General features: G+C 47.8%; 7 protein-coding genes across 7 annotated transcripts; 2 read left to right on the top strand and 5 right to left on the bottom strand.

Moving 5' to 3' along the window:
• Window positions 1–73: 73 nt before the first annotated feature.
• N7518_009956 (uncharacterized protein) lies at window positions 74–2,796 on the bottom strand (the record flags this gene model as incomplete). The annotated part of the gene is made up of 4 exons (XM_057190882.1): window positions 74–730; window positions 795–2,160; window positions 2,209–2,645; window positions 2,704–2,796. The coding sequence occupies 4 exons, from the start codon at window positions 2,794–2,796 to the stop codon at window positions 74–76; spliced, it is 2,553 nt and encodes an 850-aa protein (XP_057037018.1).
• Window positions 2,797–3,491: 695 nt separating this feature from the next.
• N7518_009955 (sulfate transporter family protein) lies at window positions 3,492–6,900 on the bottom strand (the record flags this gene model as incomplete). Its single annotated transcript, XM_057190881.1, has 4 exons — window positions 3,492–4,952; window positions 5,002–5,201; window positions 5,253–6,593; window positions 6,669–6,900. 4 exons carry the CDS (start codon window positions 6,898–6,900, stop codon window positions 3,492–3,494), a joined length of 3,234 nt encoding a protein of 1,077 aa, XP_057037017.1.
• Window positions 6,901–7,452: 552 nt separating this feature from the next.
• On the bottom strand, window positions 7,453–8,467 carry N7518_009954 (uncharacterized protein; the record flags this gene model as incomplete). The annotated part of the gene is made up of 4 exons (XM_057190880.1): window positions 7,453–7,632; window positions 7,697–7,977; window positions 8,034–8,197; window positions 8,253–8,467. The coding sequence occupies 4 exons, from the start codon at window positions 8,465–8,467 to the stop codon at window positions 7,453–7,455; spliced, it is 840 nt and encodes a 279-aa protein (XP_057037016.1).
• A 2,801-nt stretch (window positions 8,468–11,268) lies between these two features.
• On the bottom strand, window positions 11,269–12,143 carry N7518_009953 (DNA replication protein PSF1; the record flags this gene model as incomplete). Its single annotated transcript, XM_057190879.1, has 3 exons — window positions 11,269–11,362; window positions 11,430–11,950; window positions 12,069–12,143. 3 exons carry the CDS (start codon window positions 12,141–12,143, stop codon window positions 11,269–11,271), a joined length of 690 nt encoding a protein of 229 aa, XP_057037015.1.
• A 1,009-nt stretch (window positions 12,144–13,152) lies between these two features.
• N7518_009952 (class I SAM-dependent methyltransferase) lies at window positions 13,153–14,210 on the top strand (the record flags this gene model as incomplete). The annotated part of the gene is made up of 5 exons (XM_057190878.1): window positions 13,153–13,217; window positions 13,271–13,378; window positions 13,429–13,679; window positions 13,739–13,883; window positions 13,931–14,210. 5 exons carry the CDS (start codon window positions 13,153–13,155, stop codon window positions 14,208–14,210), a joined length of 849 nt encoding a protein of 282 aa, XP_057037014.1.
• A 108-nt stretch (window positions 14,211–14,318) lies between these two features.
• On the bottom strand, window positions 14,319–15,326 carry N7518_009951 (aminotransferase class IV; the record flags this gene model as incomplete). The annotated part of the gene is made up of 1 exon (XM_057190877.1): window positions 14,319–15,326. The coding sequence occupies one exon, from the start codon at window positions 15,324–15,326 to the stop codon at window positions 14,319–14,321; it is 1,008 nt and encodes a 335-aa protein (XP_057037013.1).
• A 700-nt stretch (window positions 15,327–16,026) lies between these two features.
• Window positions 16,027–17,787, top strand: N7518_009950 (uncharacterized protein; the record flags this gene model as incomplete). Its single annotated transcript, XM_057190876.1, has 4 exons — window positions 16,027–16,346; window positions 16,412–17,073; window positions 17,125–17,258; window positions 17,314–17,787. The coding sequence occupies 4 exons, from the start codon at window positions 16,027–16,029 to the stop codon at window positions 17,785–17,787; spliced, it is 1,590 nt and encodes a 529-aa protein (XP_057037012.1).
• Between the last annotated feature and the right edge of the window lie 503 nt (window positions 17,788–18,290).

The raw sequence follows: 18,290 nt of genomic DNA, 5'->3' as shown, positions 1-18,290 counted from the left end.
TACACGAAATCCATGTTCTTGGGTTGAAAGCCCTAAGTGGATGAGGGTGTGGACTCGTTACCTTGGTACCAGTCTACTGGTCCATTGTCTCGATCATCTCATCGGTCAGCTCGTATTCGTCGGCAGCACGTGTCTGCTGCGACATGGCCATGTCCAGGAGCCAGTCAACCCGGACAATTCGTGGAGTTTTCTTGATATCGACCGCCAGTTGGCGGAATCGAGGCCAGACTCGAGCGTGACTAGCCCCGGTACTGCTGAGGAGGAAGACGTCCTTGCGGACAGGGCTTCCATCTTCCGATTCGCTTTCCTCGTCGCTCTCCTCCCGCCGAGAATGGTTCGTTATAGCCAGACGGCCACGGTAAAGCATGCACTCTCCTCCGTTTGTTTCAACAATAGATTTGAAGGCATCAAATCCGCCTCGAATGTCCTCGACGCAATAGATGCGATAGCCTTGCAGCATTTTATTCTTGTTCTTCTTTGCGTTTTTTGTGACAGAAGACAGGTCAAAACTGTACTTCTTCTCGGCTTCTTTATCCTCTAGAGGGAAATCGGAGGGGTCAAGCAGTTTCTCCTCCTTTAGGCAACTGTCAATGAACTTTGTGCTAAGAATCATCGGCGCATACGCGAGTGCGTTAACAAATTTGGTAGTTCGCAAGATCGACGGTGCGGCCAAATGAGTGCATCGTCGGGCATCTTGGACCACCATGATACCGAGATCTCGAAGTCCTCGCTGTGAAAGTGTCAGTAGATAGGTCTCAAGCCTATATTTTCATAACTTCAGTCGTCAAACGAACCTTGTCTGCATCTTCTTTCTTCTCGTTTCCCTTACCAACCCATCTCTGATAGCCAGTAATCAAGAGGTGCATAGCAATTGGTGGCCGAGACTTTTTCTGTCGTTTAGTCTCCACTGCTTGCTCGCCATCGCTCTCATCCTCAGCTTCAGGTGAAGCACGCTTTTTGTTCTCCTGAACCCGGCCCTCGTCTGACTTTCGCCTGCCACCGTAGATAACACCCCCCACGCGTTTCCTTTCCTTTTCGTATAAGGCAAGGTCCGGGACATACTCATGGAGCCGGGCAGCTGCCGCCTCTTTCGACTTGCGGCTACTGGTCGACGATGGTGTCTCATTTTCTTTGCCTTCGGACATGACTCGAGTTCGTGCGGGTGTTTGAATAGGTCGGCGTGACTTCCCATTACCCTGCGGGGTTCCGAGCGAAGTTTCCGGGGCATCCTCATCAATCCTCCTTTTCTTCTCGGCGGGAGGCTGCACTGAAACCATATTTTGATTCTTGCTCTGCATTGCGCGCCGTGGGCTATGAGCAATATTCTCCTCGGACGAGAAAAATACCTGCTCCAAAACATGGCGGTCGAGCGGGGTCTGGCCTGCGACTTCTCCGAGATTGGTTCGCAGAGGAAAGTGGCTATAGCGCGGGTTTGATGCCGGCTGGAGCTTCCATTTCGCATAACTGTCCTCCAGCCACAAGTGGTTGACAACTTCAAGGCCCCATTCCTTCGCAGCATTGCATTTCTCACTCATTCCGTGTGCCGTAATCAGATGGGTATTTTCTTGCTTTAAGGTTTTGGTACATTCTGCACCTGCTGCTGCGATCAAATTCTCCAAGTAGATTCTTGCTTCGCCAACATAATTAGACAAACTGATTTTCAAACCCTCAAATCCAGGGATTCCAGTGCGAGAGACCGGGTAGTGTAGGAGTCGTCTGAGGGGTGAAGTATATGTGTTGAAGGTCATGAGGTGGTAGAGCCATGCGAGATTCCCAACGTCGATGTTCAGTCGCGATGCCGTGCGGTATGAAAATCCTTCCCGGTAACGACAAATTAACATGTCTGCCACATCAATATTTGATGTCACTGTGGCACCGCCTTGTTCGAGGACGGCTTGGATTGACTCCTGCAAGTGGGAGCCGATTGCAAGATCCGGAGACAACATAATGGACTTTGCTTCAAAGACACTGCGTTGACCTGATTGATGCGCCGAACTAGGCGTAGGCAACTTAGAAGGATTTGTTGTCGATGCACCAACCAAATCCTTATTATCTTGCCATCGGATTGGAGTATCAGGACCCGCGCGCAAAATCTCTGGGTCTGGAAGTGTATATGGACGTTCGTCGATTCGTCGACCAAGTTTAAGGCAGTCGTCAAACCTGTTCTCAGTCAGCGAGGGTCACTGGCTGTTGTACCATGAAACTTACCAGTGTGGTAGTACAATCTTCACGTTTAATCTCTTCGCCTGCAAAATGCGCGCCTTGTCGGAGTCGGCCGTGAGGTCCACCAAATGTGTAACCTGTTGAGAAATTCTTGGAGCATACAATCCACCCTTCGCAACTACACCCCCTATGATTGCATCCTTGTCTCCCTCGGGTATGTCGCCGCAGGTAACCACCACATCGTTCATGAACAGGCGCGGGTCTGGGCTGTATTGGCGGGGGTTGGCCAGTTTCCGCTTCGTCAATGAGTTATTCACCCACTGTGGCTTCACCACTGGGATCAACGCATCACAGGCAGTACCGTATGCTTCGAAGTCAATAGTTGTAGAGATCAAATGGCTGAACTTGGCCACATCGGGGACCTCGGCACCGGGTTGGACAATCAGAGGCTCGCCGCCATTTTGCTCGATTAGAGTTGCTAGCTAGACGAGTTTATTTTGTCAGTCTAGTTCAGGCTGTCCTAGTGGCAGGAAAACACACCTGTTCTGCGGATTCGTTCGAAAGATCCTTGGAGCATACAATACAGAGGCAACACTGCTCGAAGAGCTTTGAGTCTCCGTTTTCAGCTGCCATAGCCAAAATTGTAGATAAAATATGCGATTAAAGACTGGACCGTTGATTAAAAAATCTCCAAGAGAGTCACATCCAAGTGTGAAACTAGAATGAGGCAATCAGGGACGCGCCCACGCGTGTTAGGAACGCCGGATCACGTGCACCGTAGCGCGCCGTGATGGAATTAAGATACTAGATCTACAGCAAGAAATAAAGAAGAATAGCATTAACAAAGGAAACACCCCAAATAATATTGTAAGAGACTGATTTTCGGCCGAAAAACAAAGAAATTTAACATGATGCATCACAGAACTAGACGCCTTCTCATACTTGACCCCCCCTTCTTTCGGACATCATCTGTGAAAAACTCAAAGAACTTATACATCTCCTGCATTATCTTTTTCGATTCATTGAATAGGCCCAAGGCTTTTCAGAAAAGTTTCAGCTGCTTGTCGCAATCAATCAGGTATCTTCAATTATACAAGGACAACTACCCACATGCGTGCAAGGCGAAGTTCTGCTACATACAACGATCATAAAAACATCACGAGGTCGATATGCATGCATGCTCCAGCTGCTATATACGAATGCATATGTAAACCAAAGAGTCGGGGAATATGGGAATATCAACATTAAAAACGAGGCCCAACAACTCGCTCAGATAACCACCAAGCTAGATGCAAACAACGAACAAGCCAGCTAAAAAAAGAAGAGAATCAAGCCGCCATCGTCAAAACGTACGAGGTGATACTATCCATGCGCTCAGTCGTCAACTTCAAGCTAACCGTCAATAGCTCACGAGCAATGCGCGGCTCTTTCTCCTGTAGCACCTTCCACTGTGCCCCCGTTAAACACCAAGCCACACAATCGCGTTCGGCCTTGACCGTCGCCGTGCGGCGTGTATCACTGAAGAAAGGCAGTTCGCCGCACGGTCGACCAGCGACAATGAGCTCGAAGTAGCGGCCCTGTGGGAGGTCATAGCCAGCGCGCAGCATGCCAGACTCGAGGAGGTAGAAGGCGCGCGGGGTGTCGCCTTCGTGGTATAGGACTGTGCCGGCGGGGTAGCATTCGCAGGAGAAGTAGGCGCAGGCAGGGAACCAAAAGTCTTCGTTTTCGGTTGAGAGGCCTTGGAAGGTTTGGAGGAGGAGTGGGAGTGGTTGGCGCATGGCGGACCAGGCGGGGGAGGCCATCATTGTTGTTTCGTGGGCTTGGATGGTTGAGGTCGCCACTCGCTGCAGGTGCTGGCGGCGGGGTGAGCTGACAATGTTGTCAGCTAGGGTGATAGGTTTGGGTCCTGAGGGCACGGGGACTGAGGCGGGGATTTGGAGGAGCTCGGAGTTTGCAGTTGAATCGGTGGGTGTGGAAAGTGCTTGCTGACGGCTGTAGAAGACTTTCAGGTAGTTGTTCTCGCAGAACTCAAGGGCTGAGTTCAGGTCTTCGAAGATAGGGACGCCAGATTCTGGCTCGAAAAGTCCTACATTTTGTAGGGACCTTCCTACGTCACTTTCGACATCCAAGCCGGATATGGCCGTTTGTACGTTGCGCTTTTGGAGAACGCGGTTGATGCGGGTGAATGCTTCTGCGGCTGAGAAGTCGATTCCGTAGACTCGAGTAAAATCAAGAATGATGAATCGAATGGGACGACGGTCGAAAGCTTCCTCCTCGATCAGGCCACGCATGGTGTTCTCGACATTCACGATAGTTCCAAAAAAGAGATATCCACCAAGCTTGATAATGAGGGTCTGCTGCCCAGCTTCGCGTAGGAACTCCTGTTGGATAGGAGGACGTCGGACCGTTGACCCAGAAATTTCACCCGAGAATGTTGCTCGAATGGCAGATTTCCGAGACGTTTGGACCACAAAGTTCACGCAAGCTAAAATGATCCCAATGAAGATTCCGACCACGAAGTCCCAAGCGCCCATCGTGACAACGATAATGACAACGGTTAGATATTCAAGCCGGGTGAGTTTTCCCCATGTGTCCACCAATGCCTCCTGCAAAAGCTCAATGCCCAACAAGAAAATCAAGGCACCAACGACCATAATGGGAATAAAGCCGATGATTACTGGGCCAATGACCATAATCCCTGCAGTGGCTGCGGCCAACATCAGACCCGCCAACCGAGATGACCCGCCACTTGCAATGAAGAGAAGACTGTTGGTATAAACAAGATAGTTCTGCTTCCGTTAGCACATTACCCACAGCTCTAGCGATGGGGTCACATACCTGAATGCTTCCTGCGAATCCTGAAAGTGCATTCGTCACGCCATGTGCCATGAGCTCTCTGTCAACGTTGAGATTGTCTTCGCCGGTGGATATGCCGAGAGCAGGTACGTTGATGGGCACATGAAGCACACCAAAGAATGTCAAAGCGAACATGGCCGGAATTGTCTCACCAAAGGCAGTCCAATTGACCGCCGAGAGATCTGTGACGAATTAGCATGGAACGCCAGAAGAATTACAACCAATTGACTCACCATAAAGAGAATAGAAATGATACCACGGGTTGTTCGAAGACGGGGCAGCAAAGACCCATCCATTGTGGCGCAGAGCGCCCATAGAGATCCTAGCGCTTAGAATGACAATGTAGAACACTGCAGCAACGGCAATGAAGTAACCACCAACAAGGAAGTTCGAGCGAACAAATCGTTTGAGAACAAGAAGTCCAATGGCAAGGAAGAGGGGTATCATCCAAAGAGGGAAAGTATCAAGAGTGAAAAGTTTCTGAATCGTGGGGAGGTTGTACTCGAGAGACCCGGGAAGCCGGGCTGAAACCTCCATTCCAGTCTGTAGAAGAAAGTAGCCCACACCACCGATGCACCCGATGAGAATATGACGGGGAAAGAAGCCAATGAGTGAGCCCAGCCCACATACACCCATTAAGAAGAACACCAAGCCGGTGAGAACCGAACTGACCGAAAAGGCTAGAATAGTCGTTGCAATCACTGATTTCGGGTTGTCCTTGCCGACTGAATTCATGATGGTAAAAGCCATCTGGTGGAAGAAGGGTACTACTTCAATCATCTCACTTCCTATTCCTCCTTTGAAGATCGAGCCTCCACAGGAGAATACCACTTGGGAAATAATGGTACTGACATAGAACATCGAGATACCGTCAGTTCCCAGGTGAGCGAACAGGGGTTCTCCCAGAGGGAACAAGATCATTCCATAGGATAAAGCATCAAGAATGTTGAGCAGTAGACCGAGCAATACGGCAGGAACCAGACTGGCGGGGTATACCACAGCCTCTTTCCATATGGCTCGCCCATCCCATGCCTTTGGGTTCGACAAGGTCCGAGTATAATGGGTGACGGATGATCTTCCTTTCGTTATTAAGTTTGGAGATCGTTGTGCAGCCGCCCTTTGATTCTCAGCGTCGCTTGCACTTCCATAGTTTTGTATAGATTTGGATCGTGATTTAGATAATAACGAGGTGCTTTCATTGTCTCGTTCGGGTTCCGCATAGATCATCGGTGGGGGGAAGGAGATATCATCGGTCCCGGGTTGCGTCGCCTGGTCCTCCTCCGTATCCGTCAATGGACGGCGAATCATCTCTGTCAAGGCCGAAGGGCCTGAAGCCGAAGCAGGGTCAACTGAGGGATACCCTGGCTCCAATAACGCCTCCCCCGCTGCGGATTGAGAGTTTGCAGCTTCGTCCTGGGAGTAACTTGCAGAATCCCGTCTGCCGTGGAATATATCAAGGGTGGGGGGTAAGCCGGACCCGTCCCTCAAGAGGGAATTCTTATTCAGCGAAAGGCCATAGGTAGCGAGTTCCGCAGTCTGGTCACGGAGACCGCCTGAAGCATAATGAGCCGGATCTGTGATAGGTCGAATGGTCAGTAAAAAATTGCGCGGTATCTCTAGCCCTGCACTATGTATGCACAATGACCCACCCATATTGCTATTGAAGGACCGGTGGTAAAATGAACGGTTTGGTGTTCTTGTCGTTGATCCATTGTAGCTGGATGATTCCGCTCCCATTGGACCGGGCGGGCTACCTGGATTTGCATGTTCCACCATCGTTTCTGATGGGGCGTTACCCTGGATGTCGCGGTCAAACATCAGATTGCGTGATAGCGCTGATGCGCGAGAGTCGCGACGGCCACGAGGCTGCAAAACCGCCATGGTATCTCGCGCAATTGCTGTCCAACCAAGTGCGTCGAAAATTTAAGAAATTCGGAAGTTAAACGGGGCCACTTAACGCATTGGGCCGTTTGGACAAACAGATGACGCAACCGAGATGAACATTGCAAGGGGGGCTCAGTGAATTATATAGAAGAGAAAGGGCGTTACCTATCAACACAAATCTGAATTAGCAACAGACCAGATAGAAAAGATCCGAAGTATCGGAGTTCCAAGGTTTTTTGACTAAACGTCCCTTATCTCTTAATAGGCGCGCTAAACCGGATCCGGACTAATACAGATGAAGATAGTGGGAGGTGGCAGGCCCGTGCGCAAACAGCCAACACTCGGCTGACCTAAGCGGATAAGATAAGACGCTATCACGTGATAGATTAGGGTCTCTCAACTATGCTCTCAATAGTTACATGGAGCTACATGTATGTTGTAGTAAATCGCCTTACAGTTAATATAGAGAGATTAGTCATAGTAGCAGCAATGTAAGTAGTATTAAGCAAAAGGAATCAGCTATTTGCATAAAATCAACCAAGAAGAAAATTATGCCGGAACAAGGTTCATGAAGTGAAGGGATTCGACGGCATAACTACGCAGTTGTTCGATATTCAGGTAGAGGATGTCATTTCCGTTGCTTCCAGCTGGCAGTGCGGGCCCAAAAATATCTCTGCGTCGGATCTCTAGCTGTTGACTGTTCCCATTGGCTGGGCGGGGGAAGATGGTCTGCACAAATTCCAGGTATAAGTATGTGATAGTTTAATCAGAAATCTGGAAATCTGGAACATACCTCGCTTTGCTGAAGAATTGGCATACCATTTCTGTCTCTCTCAAAGAGCTCGACAGTTCCGGAGACACATCCTTGTAGCTTTCTCCACTTGATGATAATGACAACCCTAATCGAGCCATCACCACCCACCAGTAACAGGTTCATATCATTGTGAAGTCGTGCAATCGACTGACTCCAGACACACTCTACCGCAATAGTTGGCATGATATGACCATCGACACGGAAAAAGAAGTCGGGTTCTTTCCTAGAGTTGCGATATGGGCCGGATCGGAATTGGAGGGCTTTATATGTTAGCTGAGAGTTTCTGTTTAGATAAGTGAGTTGTAAGGTAACTTACTTGTCCCGACTGCCACACGTAAGAGTGATTGTTCATTTTGCGTTATGTCTTGATTCAAGAGCCAGTCGATCATCTGCTGTACTAGCCAGTTCTGGATGCAATTGTGTACCTCTGTCGGCTTGACTTTGATCCGTAGAGTGTGGTTCTTTGTATCGTGGGTTTTCCTGGTAGATTGGGTAAGAGTCAAGGGAAATCAGATACAGAAGGTCTTTGACTTACTGAGAAGGGATCTTCTCGTCAATATGCTGGAACACGGTCGTCCCCCAGAATTCAGGCACGTCGGTAAACAAAAAGTCGTGAGAGCTTTCGACTTGACGTAGGGAGGAGAGGACGTGATCTTCAAAGGCAGACAGGCTGTCAAACTGTTTCGCTGAAGTCGTACTCATGGATGAGCCTGTCTCGGAGACAGAGATGGAAGCGGGGACGTTCGGCATGGTGAGCGAGAGAAGAGAAGTTGCTTTGCTGAGGTTCAAGAAGGAGGATGTGAAAATGGAAGGAAGGTGCGACGCGTAGGATTAGAACTCGTCAGTGAGAGTAAATGATGCGGGAACTCACCAAATTAGGGATATGGCCGAGGGGCTTAGGATATAGAGTTTGCTCTCAGTTAGCTCTCAGTTACCTCTTAGTTGCTATGATAGCTCTTTCACTATTCATTGTTATATAACCTTTCTTTTACTTAACCGATCATGTTCTTTTAGATCAATTAGGAAGAACATTACAAACCAACATTCCTAAAAAGGCTACCAGTTCATAACCCCACTTTTTTAGCTGCCTAGTTTTCTAGGTTGCAAGGCTTGATTAACGTAATCGGTAAGCGAGTGGATCAGACAAGTGAGTGGATCAGGCAATGCAAAACGCGTCCATCAATTAGCACTTAGTTAATTCAACCACCCACCATGCCACCAATTCGCTCCCAATCCTCTGCAAATTCAACAGAGCAAGAGGGTAGGATCTTATTAGCTATTCAGGCTTTTCAAAATAAAGAAATCTCTTCAATACGCGAAGCAGCACGCCGATTTAACGTCCCCTTCTCTTCCTTACGGAACCGCCTTACCGGCATCAAAAATCGCCCTAAATCTCGCGCCAACAACCATAAATTGACAGAAATAGAGGAGGAATCTCTTCAAAAATGGGTTCTCTCTATGGATCTACGTAGAGCTGCTCCCCGTCCTTCTATGGTTCGAGAAATGGCCAATCTTCTTCTTTAATAGCGCGGAACTACCCCAGTTCTTTCGGTCGGTAAGAAATGGGTATATAACTTTATGAAACGGCGTCCTCTCCTTTCCTCCCAATTCTTAAAACAATATAATTATAAGTATGCGAAATGCGAAGACCCTAAAATCATTAGGGAATGGTTTAATCTAGTTCAAAAAACCATTCTTTAGTATAGAATCGATCTAGATAATATTTATAACTTCGATAAGACGGGTTTTACTATAGGATTGACTGTAACGGCAAAGGTCATAACTAGAAGTAAATACTACAGTTAGAGATCACTTCTACAACCTAGGAATTACAAGTAGGTAACTACAATTGAATATATAAATACTTCTGGGTAGGCGCTTCCTCTATATATGATTTTTAAAGGCAAAGTCTTTATTAAATCTTAGTTCAATAGCCTCCCAGGAGATTGGCGCTTTAAAGTAAGTCTAAACGGTTAGACTTCTAATAAAATTAGGCTTCGCTAGCTTTAAAAGCTCTTTATTCCATCGACTTTTCCGCAGTTAAAGGGTCGGTATCGGCTTCTAGTACTTAATAGTTACAGAAGCCATTTAACCCCTCAATTCGACCAAATTTACGAGGAAAACGATATTATACCAATTTATATACCACCACATTCATCTTACCTTTTACAACCGCTTGATATCGGCTATTTTACAGTCCTAAAACAATCTTATAGTCGGTTAGTTAAAACGAAAATACAGAACGGGATCAACCATATTAATAAACTTGACTTTCTCGAAGCATACCCTTCTACACGAATTAAAGCTTTTAAACCAGAGACAATCAAGAATAGCTTCTCAGCAGCTAGTTTAGTACCCTTTTTACCCGATAGGGTACTTTCAAAACTGAATATCCAGCTTCAAACCCCAACCCCCCCTCCTAGCCGGGATAGCGATTAGGACCCCAAAACTCCCTTAAACTATATACAGTTACAAAAGCAAGCTTTATCAATCAAAGCTTTACTTCGTATAAGATCAAGAAGCCCTCCGAGCCCACTACACTACGCGATAAATCAAGTTTTAAAAGCCTACCAAATCACTATACAATCCGCCGCCTTTCTTAAAAAGGAAGTGAGTGAATTACGCGCTACCAATAAGAAGCAGAAGCAAAAGCGGACCCAATCTATAAGAACGATAGTCCATAAAGGAGATCTCTCAGTTCAGGAGGTTCGTAAGCTACAGTCAGAGCCATTTGAGGCCCAAGTAGCGCGTATCAACAACTATCGTGAGCAGGTTTCAGAAGGTTTACAACCACCTCCCCGGGCCGGGCGATCGTGTGGAATATGTAGGCAGCCAGGACATAGAAGAGAGACATGTCCAGATAGATGATGATTTTAGTTTATTTAATTTAATGGCGTTATGGTCGAGATAAATGCATTTGAATTCAATGGGTTGCATTGCCTGATCCACTCACTTGTCTGATCCACTCGCTTACCGATTACGTTAACTAACTAACTAGTTAGTTAATGGGGATAATGATTATTAATGAGAGCGGAGGCGAACGGGCCTTTGAGATACATAATAGGTTGTCTCTTCATTGCGCTAACTCTAGACTAAATTCGGAGTACCTTGATAATCATACGTAATAAAAATAGTATACAACAAGCTGCAGCTCCGTGGTCGGAACACAGTGGTGCTATGCGCCGCATGATCGGCATTGACATGCAGCCGCAGCCTTGTTTCCTTGCATAACGCCAGCCAACGAGATAACTAGTTATGGTCATCGCTCCAATTGGTCTTTTACCATAGGCCAATCTAGCCCTAGAGAGTAATCCGAGTAAAAAAGCTATTGATCAAACCAGCAGTCATACATAATTAGACTCGCACTATTGCAATACAGAAAATCTTCATTTTGGCCGAAGTCTAGACACACTAACGGCGGGGGTATCTCAAAGTACATGGTCCCTTCATAAAACCACTGTAGATATCCAACGCTAATTCATATTTCTTATACTCATATAATTCTTGTACTCATATAAAACCTGAAGCAGCCAGGTAGTTCCGACTCACATTCAAGTCAACCGCTCCAGGAAACCCTGCGCAATCAGACGCTCCACATCACCTTGACGAACATAAAGCTGACTGTTCTTGGTCAAGTTGATCACCCTAAACCCGAATTAGCCACCAAACACCCAAACGATTGCCAGGAGAAAAAAAAAGAAAAGAAACATACCCATATTCCGTCTGAATCTCACCAGCATCCTTCAACACCCGCACATCAATAAACAAATGCTTCGGCGGCTCCAGCGTCCCCGTCAAATCAATATCCGTCCATTGGCCCTTATACGCAGCAAGCATATCCCCGTACTGGCGGAAATACTCCTCCTCCTCGGGACTCAGCGAGCTATGCCCGTTCGCCCCGAGAGCCGTGTGCTGCGGCGCTGCGCTGTCATCGGACGGCTGCTGCTGCTCGAGGATATCCACGCCCGTCCAGCAAAGCTCTTCAAGCTTGTCTGTGCGCACGCGGTGATACGCAAGCAGGCAGCGCTTGTTCCGGCGCATGCAAAGGTGGTCGACGAGGAGCGCGCAGGCGATGGCTGGGTCGGCCGAAGGGTTGAACGCGCCCTCGAAGGGCGCTAGGAGACGGAGGACATCGCGGTCGAGATCGCGAACTTCCCGGGTTACTGCGCGCACGATTTCGGTTTGGTAGGGAGGTAGGTGGGCGAGGGATTGGGTGCGTTTGGCGTGTTGGACCTATCGCGCGTGAGGTGTTGGTCAGCGGGTTGCGTTTTCTCTTGTTTTGATATTTTACGGTCGGGCTGTGTTGGGATGATGAATGCCCGAGAGCGGGATGAGTCTATAGCCCACGTACCAATTTGTTGCCGAGTTCGCCGTACATGGTGGCCACGCGGTCGGCTTCCTGTTGAGGGACGCGACTTTGATCCATTTCGGCGAGCGCCAAGATCGGCTCTTAGTCAGGTGGAGTGATCGGCGCCAAGGTTAAGTATGGAGTCTTGTCTTGATCCAAAAGAGATAGATGAGACACTAAAGTGACATTAATGAATTGAATAATATTCTGTAGGTTTGAATTTTTACAAAAGACAGACAAAGAGGAGGGGGGATGCAAACAAAGCTGGAACGAGCACAATAGCGTCAACTCTGGACGAATCGAGGGAAAGTGCCCAATGATATTATTTTCGAATCAAAAGGGCGAGTCAATTGATTGATACTAGTTACTATCAGAATTGCATATAAGTCCTGCATTTGTGATCTGATATCAGCAGATCGTATAGGCCTCGGCTTCGCGGCGCAACTATTCACAGAGACCTCCACTTGTATTTGAGTGTAAATTTGAGACACACATCAATTAGTAGTAATATATCAACTCCCAAGGCCCTGCTATATTGACATACAGTAATTAGTAGTGGGCTAAGGTGCACCCCATAACCTACGGTGTGGGCATTGCTGCTCCCTCATCGCGATTGGGCGCTAGAATTGATAATACACCCCGAGTCTTGAACTTTATGGTGAAAATGGCAATTGATGACCGGAATGACGTCTATCACCTCCGCACAGATGAGTTTTGGTTATATCCCCAACCACTCAGCTCAATCGCTCAGGTCCTAGAGAGGTGCCGTTGGTTTGATGGGTCATATAAGTACTCCAAAAAATACGAGAGCTACCACCGCTGACTGAACATCCTCTCAGCTAATTGGCTATTGCTGAGACAGAAGACCGTGCGAGCCTACAACTTAATAGAATCCTGCATGGGGCCTAAATGGGAGGCCTGGATGGGAGGCCTGACTAACATTTATGCTTACTGCCGCCACCAAGCCCCCAAATCTGCTCCCCAAAGCTAAATTCCACCATTATAAAGAGCTTATTCTGCCGCAACTTTGCACGAATTTAATCTGATTCAAACCTCTCGAGATCATATCGCTTTCAAGCTTTTGAAAATGTCCGACCAAATCCAATTACACGGTGAATATCTACTGGTTAGGAACATAGCCGAACGCGACAGGTGAAGAAATTAGCAGCAATTCTATCCTCTAGTAATATTAACATGGAATACAGACTGGATCTGCAATATAAAGCCTGGCAGGCCAATATTGGGTATCTCCTTCATCCAGACATCAAACAACATGATCGTATGCGCATTGCAGATGTCGGTACAGGAACTGGGTGAGTAACAACTCCATTAAAAGAAGAAAGCCCTGACACTATTATCCAAGGATCTGGTTACGTGAGCTCGCAGCTGCCCTCCCAAGTACTTGTCAGCTTGACGGGTTTGACCTCTCAGACGTCATGTTTCCCCACAAAGATGCCTTGCCGGAAAATATCACCTTCCATCATCAAAATTTTCTTGAGCCATTCCCAGATGAGTATCTAGGAGAATACGATGTTGTCAATGTTCGAGTGATGGTGGTAGCTTTGTCTTCTGACGAGTGGGAGCCTGCCGTGCGAAACTTGATGACACTTCTTAGTATGCAGTTTCCCAGCTTAGCTTCGATTTATCCAAGATTCTAACATACTACTGAACAGAGCCAGGAGGTTATTTACAATGGATAGATTGCGCCGCACATGAGTGTGCAATCAAAGGAGAGCCCGAGGGGAAGCGAGCCACTCATGCACGATATGGAATCGACTTATTCCGTAGGACTCTTATTTCGCTTGGGAAAACACCAAAGTAAGCTTGACTATCAGGGACTAAATAGAGAGGCTAACTCCCTTTAGTATTGCTACCCTTCGTGGCACTTTCCAGAAATCTGGACTGGAATCCTGTGAAGAGCGGATCTACACTCTTGACAACCCGGCCACGCGGGAAGACCTCAATCTCACGGTCGTTATCGGAATCCAGCATGTTCTGACTACTGCTTTCAAAATGCACAAGTTGAATGAAATACAATCCATGGATCAGATTGTAAGTCTGAGGGAGGCTATGCTAAGTGACTTGCACAGCCTAGGTTGCTATTATTGCTTTGATGTTTATGTCGTGGTTGGGAGAAAGATTTGATTGAGCAGGATTCGGCTTGCCTCTTTTTCTGCTGCTGAACTCGGCAGCATTCCTCATAAAGGCTAACTAATTCTCCTAAGTACATTTGATCAATCCCAGGGCTTGACTTCAAAGTCTCTGCTGGCGCACAGCGTCCGATGGTTTCTTGGAGTCACCGTAGTTAAGAGCATAGCTGTAGGTCGAATCATAATGCATCGCCCAGTAATGATCCCAGATGCACTTGGTGATGGGACCAACCTGGCCATCGTTCACAGGCTTTCCATCTAGCACGGTGATCGGCATGATACCACCAGCAGTGGTGCACATGAAAAGCTCATCGCAGTGATATATCGACTCAATCGGCACGAATTCGACACGGAATTCAATGCCATTGGCGCGCGCCGCATCAAAGACACTCTTGCGGGTCACACCCTCGAGGACTCCACGCTCGGGTGTGTAGAGAACGCCGTTCTTGATGATAACGATGTTGAATCCAGAGCCTTCTGTGAGATTTCCATCTCCATCGGTGAGGAAAGGGTATGCAGCACCGCGGTCTGAGGCTTCAAACATTCCGCGAGTCAAGTCGCCCCATTGCAGATTCTTGATGGTTGGGTCAAAACAGCCAACAGGGGTTCTCCGAACAGTGCGAGCAATTATGGCGCTACCACCGCCATACTGCATCTCTGGCTCCATAACCCAGGAGTATGGTAGGACGAACATATACAGATTCTGCTGGGTGAGCTGTTCGGGTGTAGAGCCACGAACGCCAACGAGACCCCGGGTGACGATCAGCTCGACAAAAGCGTCTTTGATTCCGCTCGTGGTGGCCATTTGTCCAAGGATGCGCTTTATTTCCTCCCTTGGCAGCGGAAGCTGCATTCGCATCTTGCCGCAACTAGCATCCAGCCGAGAAATATGATCGTCGAGACGGAAGAAACGCCCATCCCAGATTGATGGCACGTCATAGGTGAGATCGCCATGCAGAAATCCCTGGTCCATCATAGGAATGCGAGCCTGATGGAAAGGAACGAACTCTCCCTCAACCCAGGCGATACCCTTGGCAAAGGGATTACTGCTGGCTTCAAGCACAGCTTTTCGTGCAGCGTAGGCGCCGAAGATTTCATCCATCGAAGTCATTTTGGAGAATGGAGGGTGAAAGACAACCACACGGAGTTGAGAAAAGAAGAAGCGAGTTCGTGATAGAAGATGGTGTTATCAACCGTCACACAGCTACACCTTTAAATAGGCTTTAATGGCTGCGAGGGGGTTCTGGTGCCGAGGCCCAACTGCTGATCTCCTCTCCTTCCTAAAGCAGTATAATATTGTTCCGGGGAAGCCATTTTGCTAATCTTGGCGAATCGACAGCGCTTATCTCCGACGATATGACAGACCTCGATTTCCTTAATCGGCAGAATAGGATGGGTCGTCTGCGTGGGATGTGATTCGACCGCGAGAGGCAGAACCGAGATTCGGGATTCGCCACAAAGCCGAGCGGGAACGCAGACAAGCCCGCTTGCCTAATTGGGTACTTCCGCTTCTGGACGCCCTTCGATCATTCGTATTGTCAGCCACGATAAGACATGAAGGCAAAGTTAATCAATTCACAGTATGGAATTGATCTAGGATCAAGTGCAATATCTCCTTCTAAGAATGGAAAGAGTCATTTCTCAGATGCCTAGAATGCTCTCTTATCTCCCTCTTGCGAAGAGACATCAAGCACCACGGTAACGGCTGATAACTATCTACACAGGTAGCTAAGAGTTAAAAACGAAGCTTCTTTCCTTACAATATCCTTTCGATCAGTTGATTTTTTTCATTCTTTCCACGCTTCGGAACTATGACGAACATTGATGATCTCGAACTCGAGGCCGCTGGCTATGAGGCCGCTATGCCTCGTCGGTTCTCCAAATGGTCTCTGGGAGCCCTGTCTTTCACCCTGACATGCACGTGGCTAGGCACTGGTTCAGCAATTGGTATCGGCTTGACCGAAGCTTCGTCAGGCGGTACTATCTGGGCTCTCCCAATTGCTGGGGTCATGACAACGATAGTTTCAATCGGAATGGCCGAGCTAGCCTCTGCCTACCCAGTTGCAGGTGCCCAGTACTACTGGTCTTTTATGGTTGCACGAGAAGACTATAGGCCCTTCGCTTCATTTGTGTAATTGCATCTCCTCCTCGAACCGCCTGTGAAAATCTATTTTGCTAATCATCTTTTTTGTTTAGAAACGGATGGATGAGTGTCATCGGTTGGTGGCTCTCTTCTGGATCTGTCGCCAATTTCGTCGCCTCCATGGTTCTCGATATTACCGTCGCCTGGTATCCGGACTATGACCCAAAGCAATGGCACGCGTATCTGATTTACGTCTGTCTGATCTGGTTGGCGGCTTCGATCAATATCCTGATGGCAAACTGGATTCCTCTTTATAACAAGCTGATGTTTGTCTTGGCCGTGCTGACACTGACCTCCACAACTATTGTGTTGTTCGTCGTTACGAAGGACCACGCCTCTGGCTCTGCCATCTTTACCGATACCACGAACCGGACAGGCTGGTCTTCCGATGGATTTGCCTTCATGCTCGCCGTGGCAAACTCCGTTTTTGCCTATCTGGGTAGCGATTGTGGTGCTCACATGTGCGAGGAGATTCCTAACCCGTCTAAGAATGTGCCCAAGGTCATGATCTACCCGCTCCTAGCAGGCTTTGTTACAACGTTACCCTTCGCCGCGGCTCTGCTATACGCTACCCCTGATATTGATGCCGTACTCCATACTGTGACCGGCCTTCCCCTGTTTGACATCTACTACAACGGAACAGGCTCTCGAGTGGCAGCTTCGATTCTCATGGCTTTCTTCGCCTTTCTTTTCTTTAGTAACTTGGTGGCCAATGGTATGTGGGTTGTGAAAAGGTATTTGAAGTTTTTCTAACGATAATTTGCAGCTACTACGGCATCACGCACAATCTGGGCTGTTTCCCGTGATGGAGCGCTGCCTTACTCTGGGTATTGGCAACGTGTACATCCTGGAATGCAAGTTCCCATCCATGCTCTTCTATTATCTGCGGTATTCGTTTCGGTATGATACATTTTCTCAAACCTTTTGGGTCACTCCCAGTTAACAAGTTCAATAGCTATATGGACTCATCTTCCTTGGATCCTCCACTGCTTTCTCGGCTATGGTCAATGCAGCCGTTGTGTTTCTTCAGACGTCCTGCGTTCTTCCTCAGGCTGTTTTGCTATGGCGCGGCCGTGACCGCGTTCTTCCAGCACGCTATTTCGATCTCGGCCGGTACGGGTCTACTATCAATGCGATCTCAGTTTTGTGGGTGGTATTCCTCGATATTATCTACTGCTTCCCTACTGAGATGCCTGTGACCCCCGAGAATATGAGCTATGTGTCAGTCGTTTGTACTGGACTTGTTTGCTTTGTGATTGTGCTATGGCATACCACCAAGAAGGGGGTTTTTAAAGGACCGAGGGTCGACTTCGGTATGCTCAATGCTAGGAGAGAAGAAGCTATTGAAGGTATCTTGGTGGGCAATGATGGCGTGGAAGGAAAAGATATCGGGGCATATAAGGGCGATGTGAAGCTAGAAAGGGGCTGATATGTGCTTATGATCTGTTGGCTGACTATGATTCTCATGTTTTACCCACAGCCAACTCGTTTTCCTATGTTGTACATTAAAGGTCTAAAATGCTTATAAGATCTTTATAGTCGAATAATCCACAATAAGTTGAATAGTTGATTTAGGTCCTACTCTCTGCCAATATGTTTTGCATGTCATGATGCAATATAAGTCTCGAGAGGCTTGACGGGAAATCACTTGATTTATAGATAAGATACTCTGAGCAGTTTTTGTCTAATGCGAGCCAGGTCTTTGGAAAGGGTACTCAATTCAAGATGATTGCGGAGCGAAGCGTAGCAATTATAGACATGGGAGGGAAGAAGAAGTGATATCTGTTGGTATATTGGAGCGGATTATAGTATTTCCGCTCATGAACAATCTCCGGGACGTACTCCGGGACGGCTCTCGCTCTGTTTCAGGCAAGTCATTGCCCACACCAATGTTCCCTGTTGTACGTCAAGTACAATTCGGAAGGAATAGGG

The sequence above is a fragment of the Penicillium psychrosexuale genome, assembly GCF_028828465.1.
Source record: "Penicillium psychrosexuale strain IBT 29551 chromosome Unknown utg000006l, whole genome shotgun sequence".
In the NCBI taxonomy this organism is placed as follows: Eukaryota; Fungi; Ascomycota; class Eurotiomycetes; order Eurotiales; family Aspergillaceae; genus Penicillium; species Penicillium psychrosexuale.
This window is presented reverse-complemented; position numbering and strand designations above follow the sequence as displayed.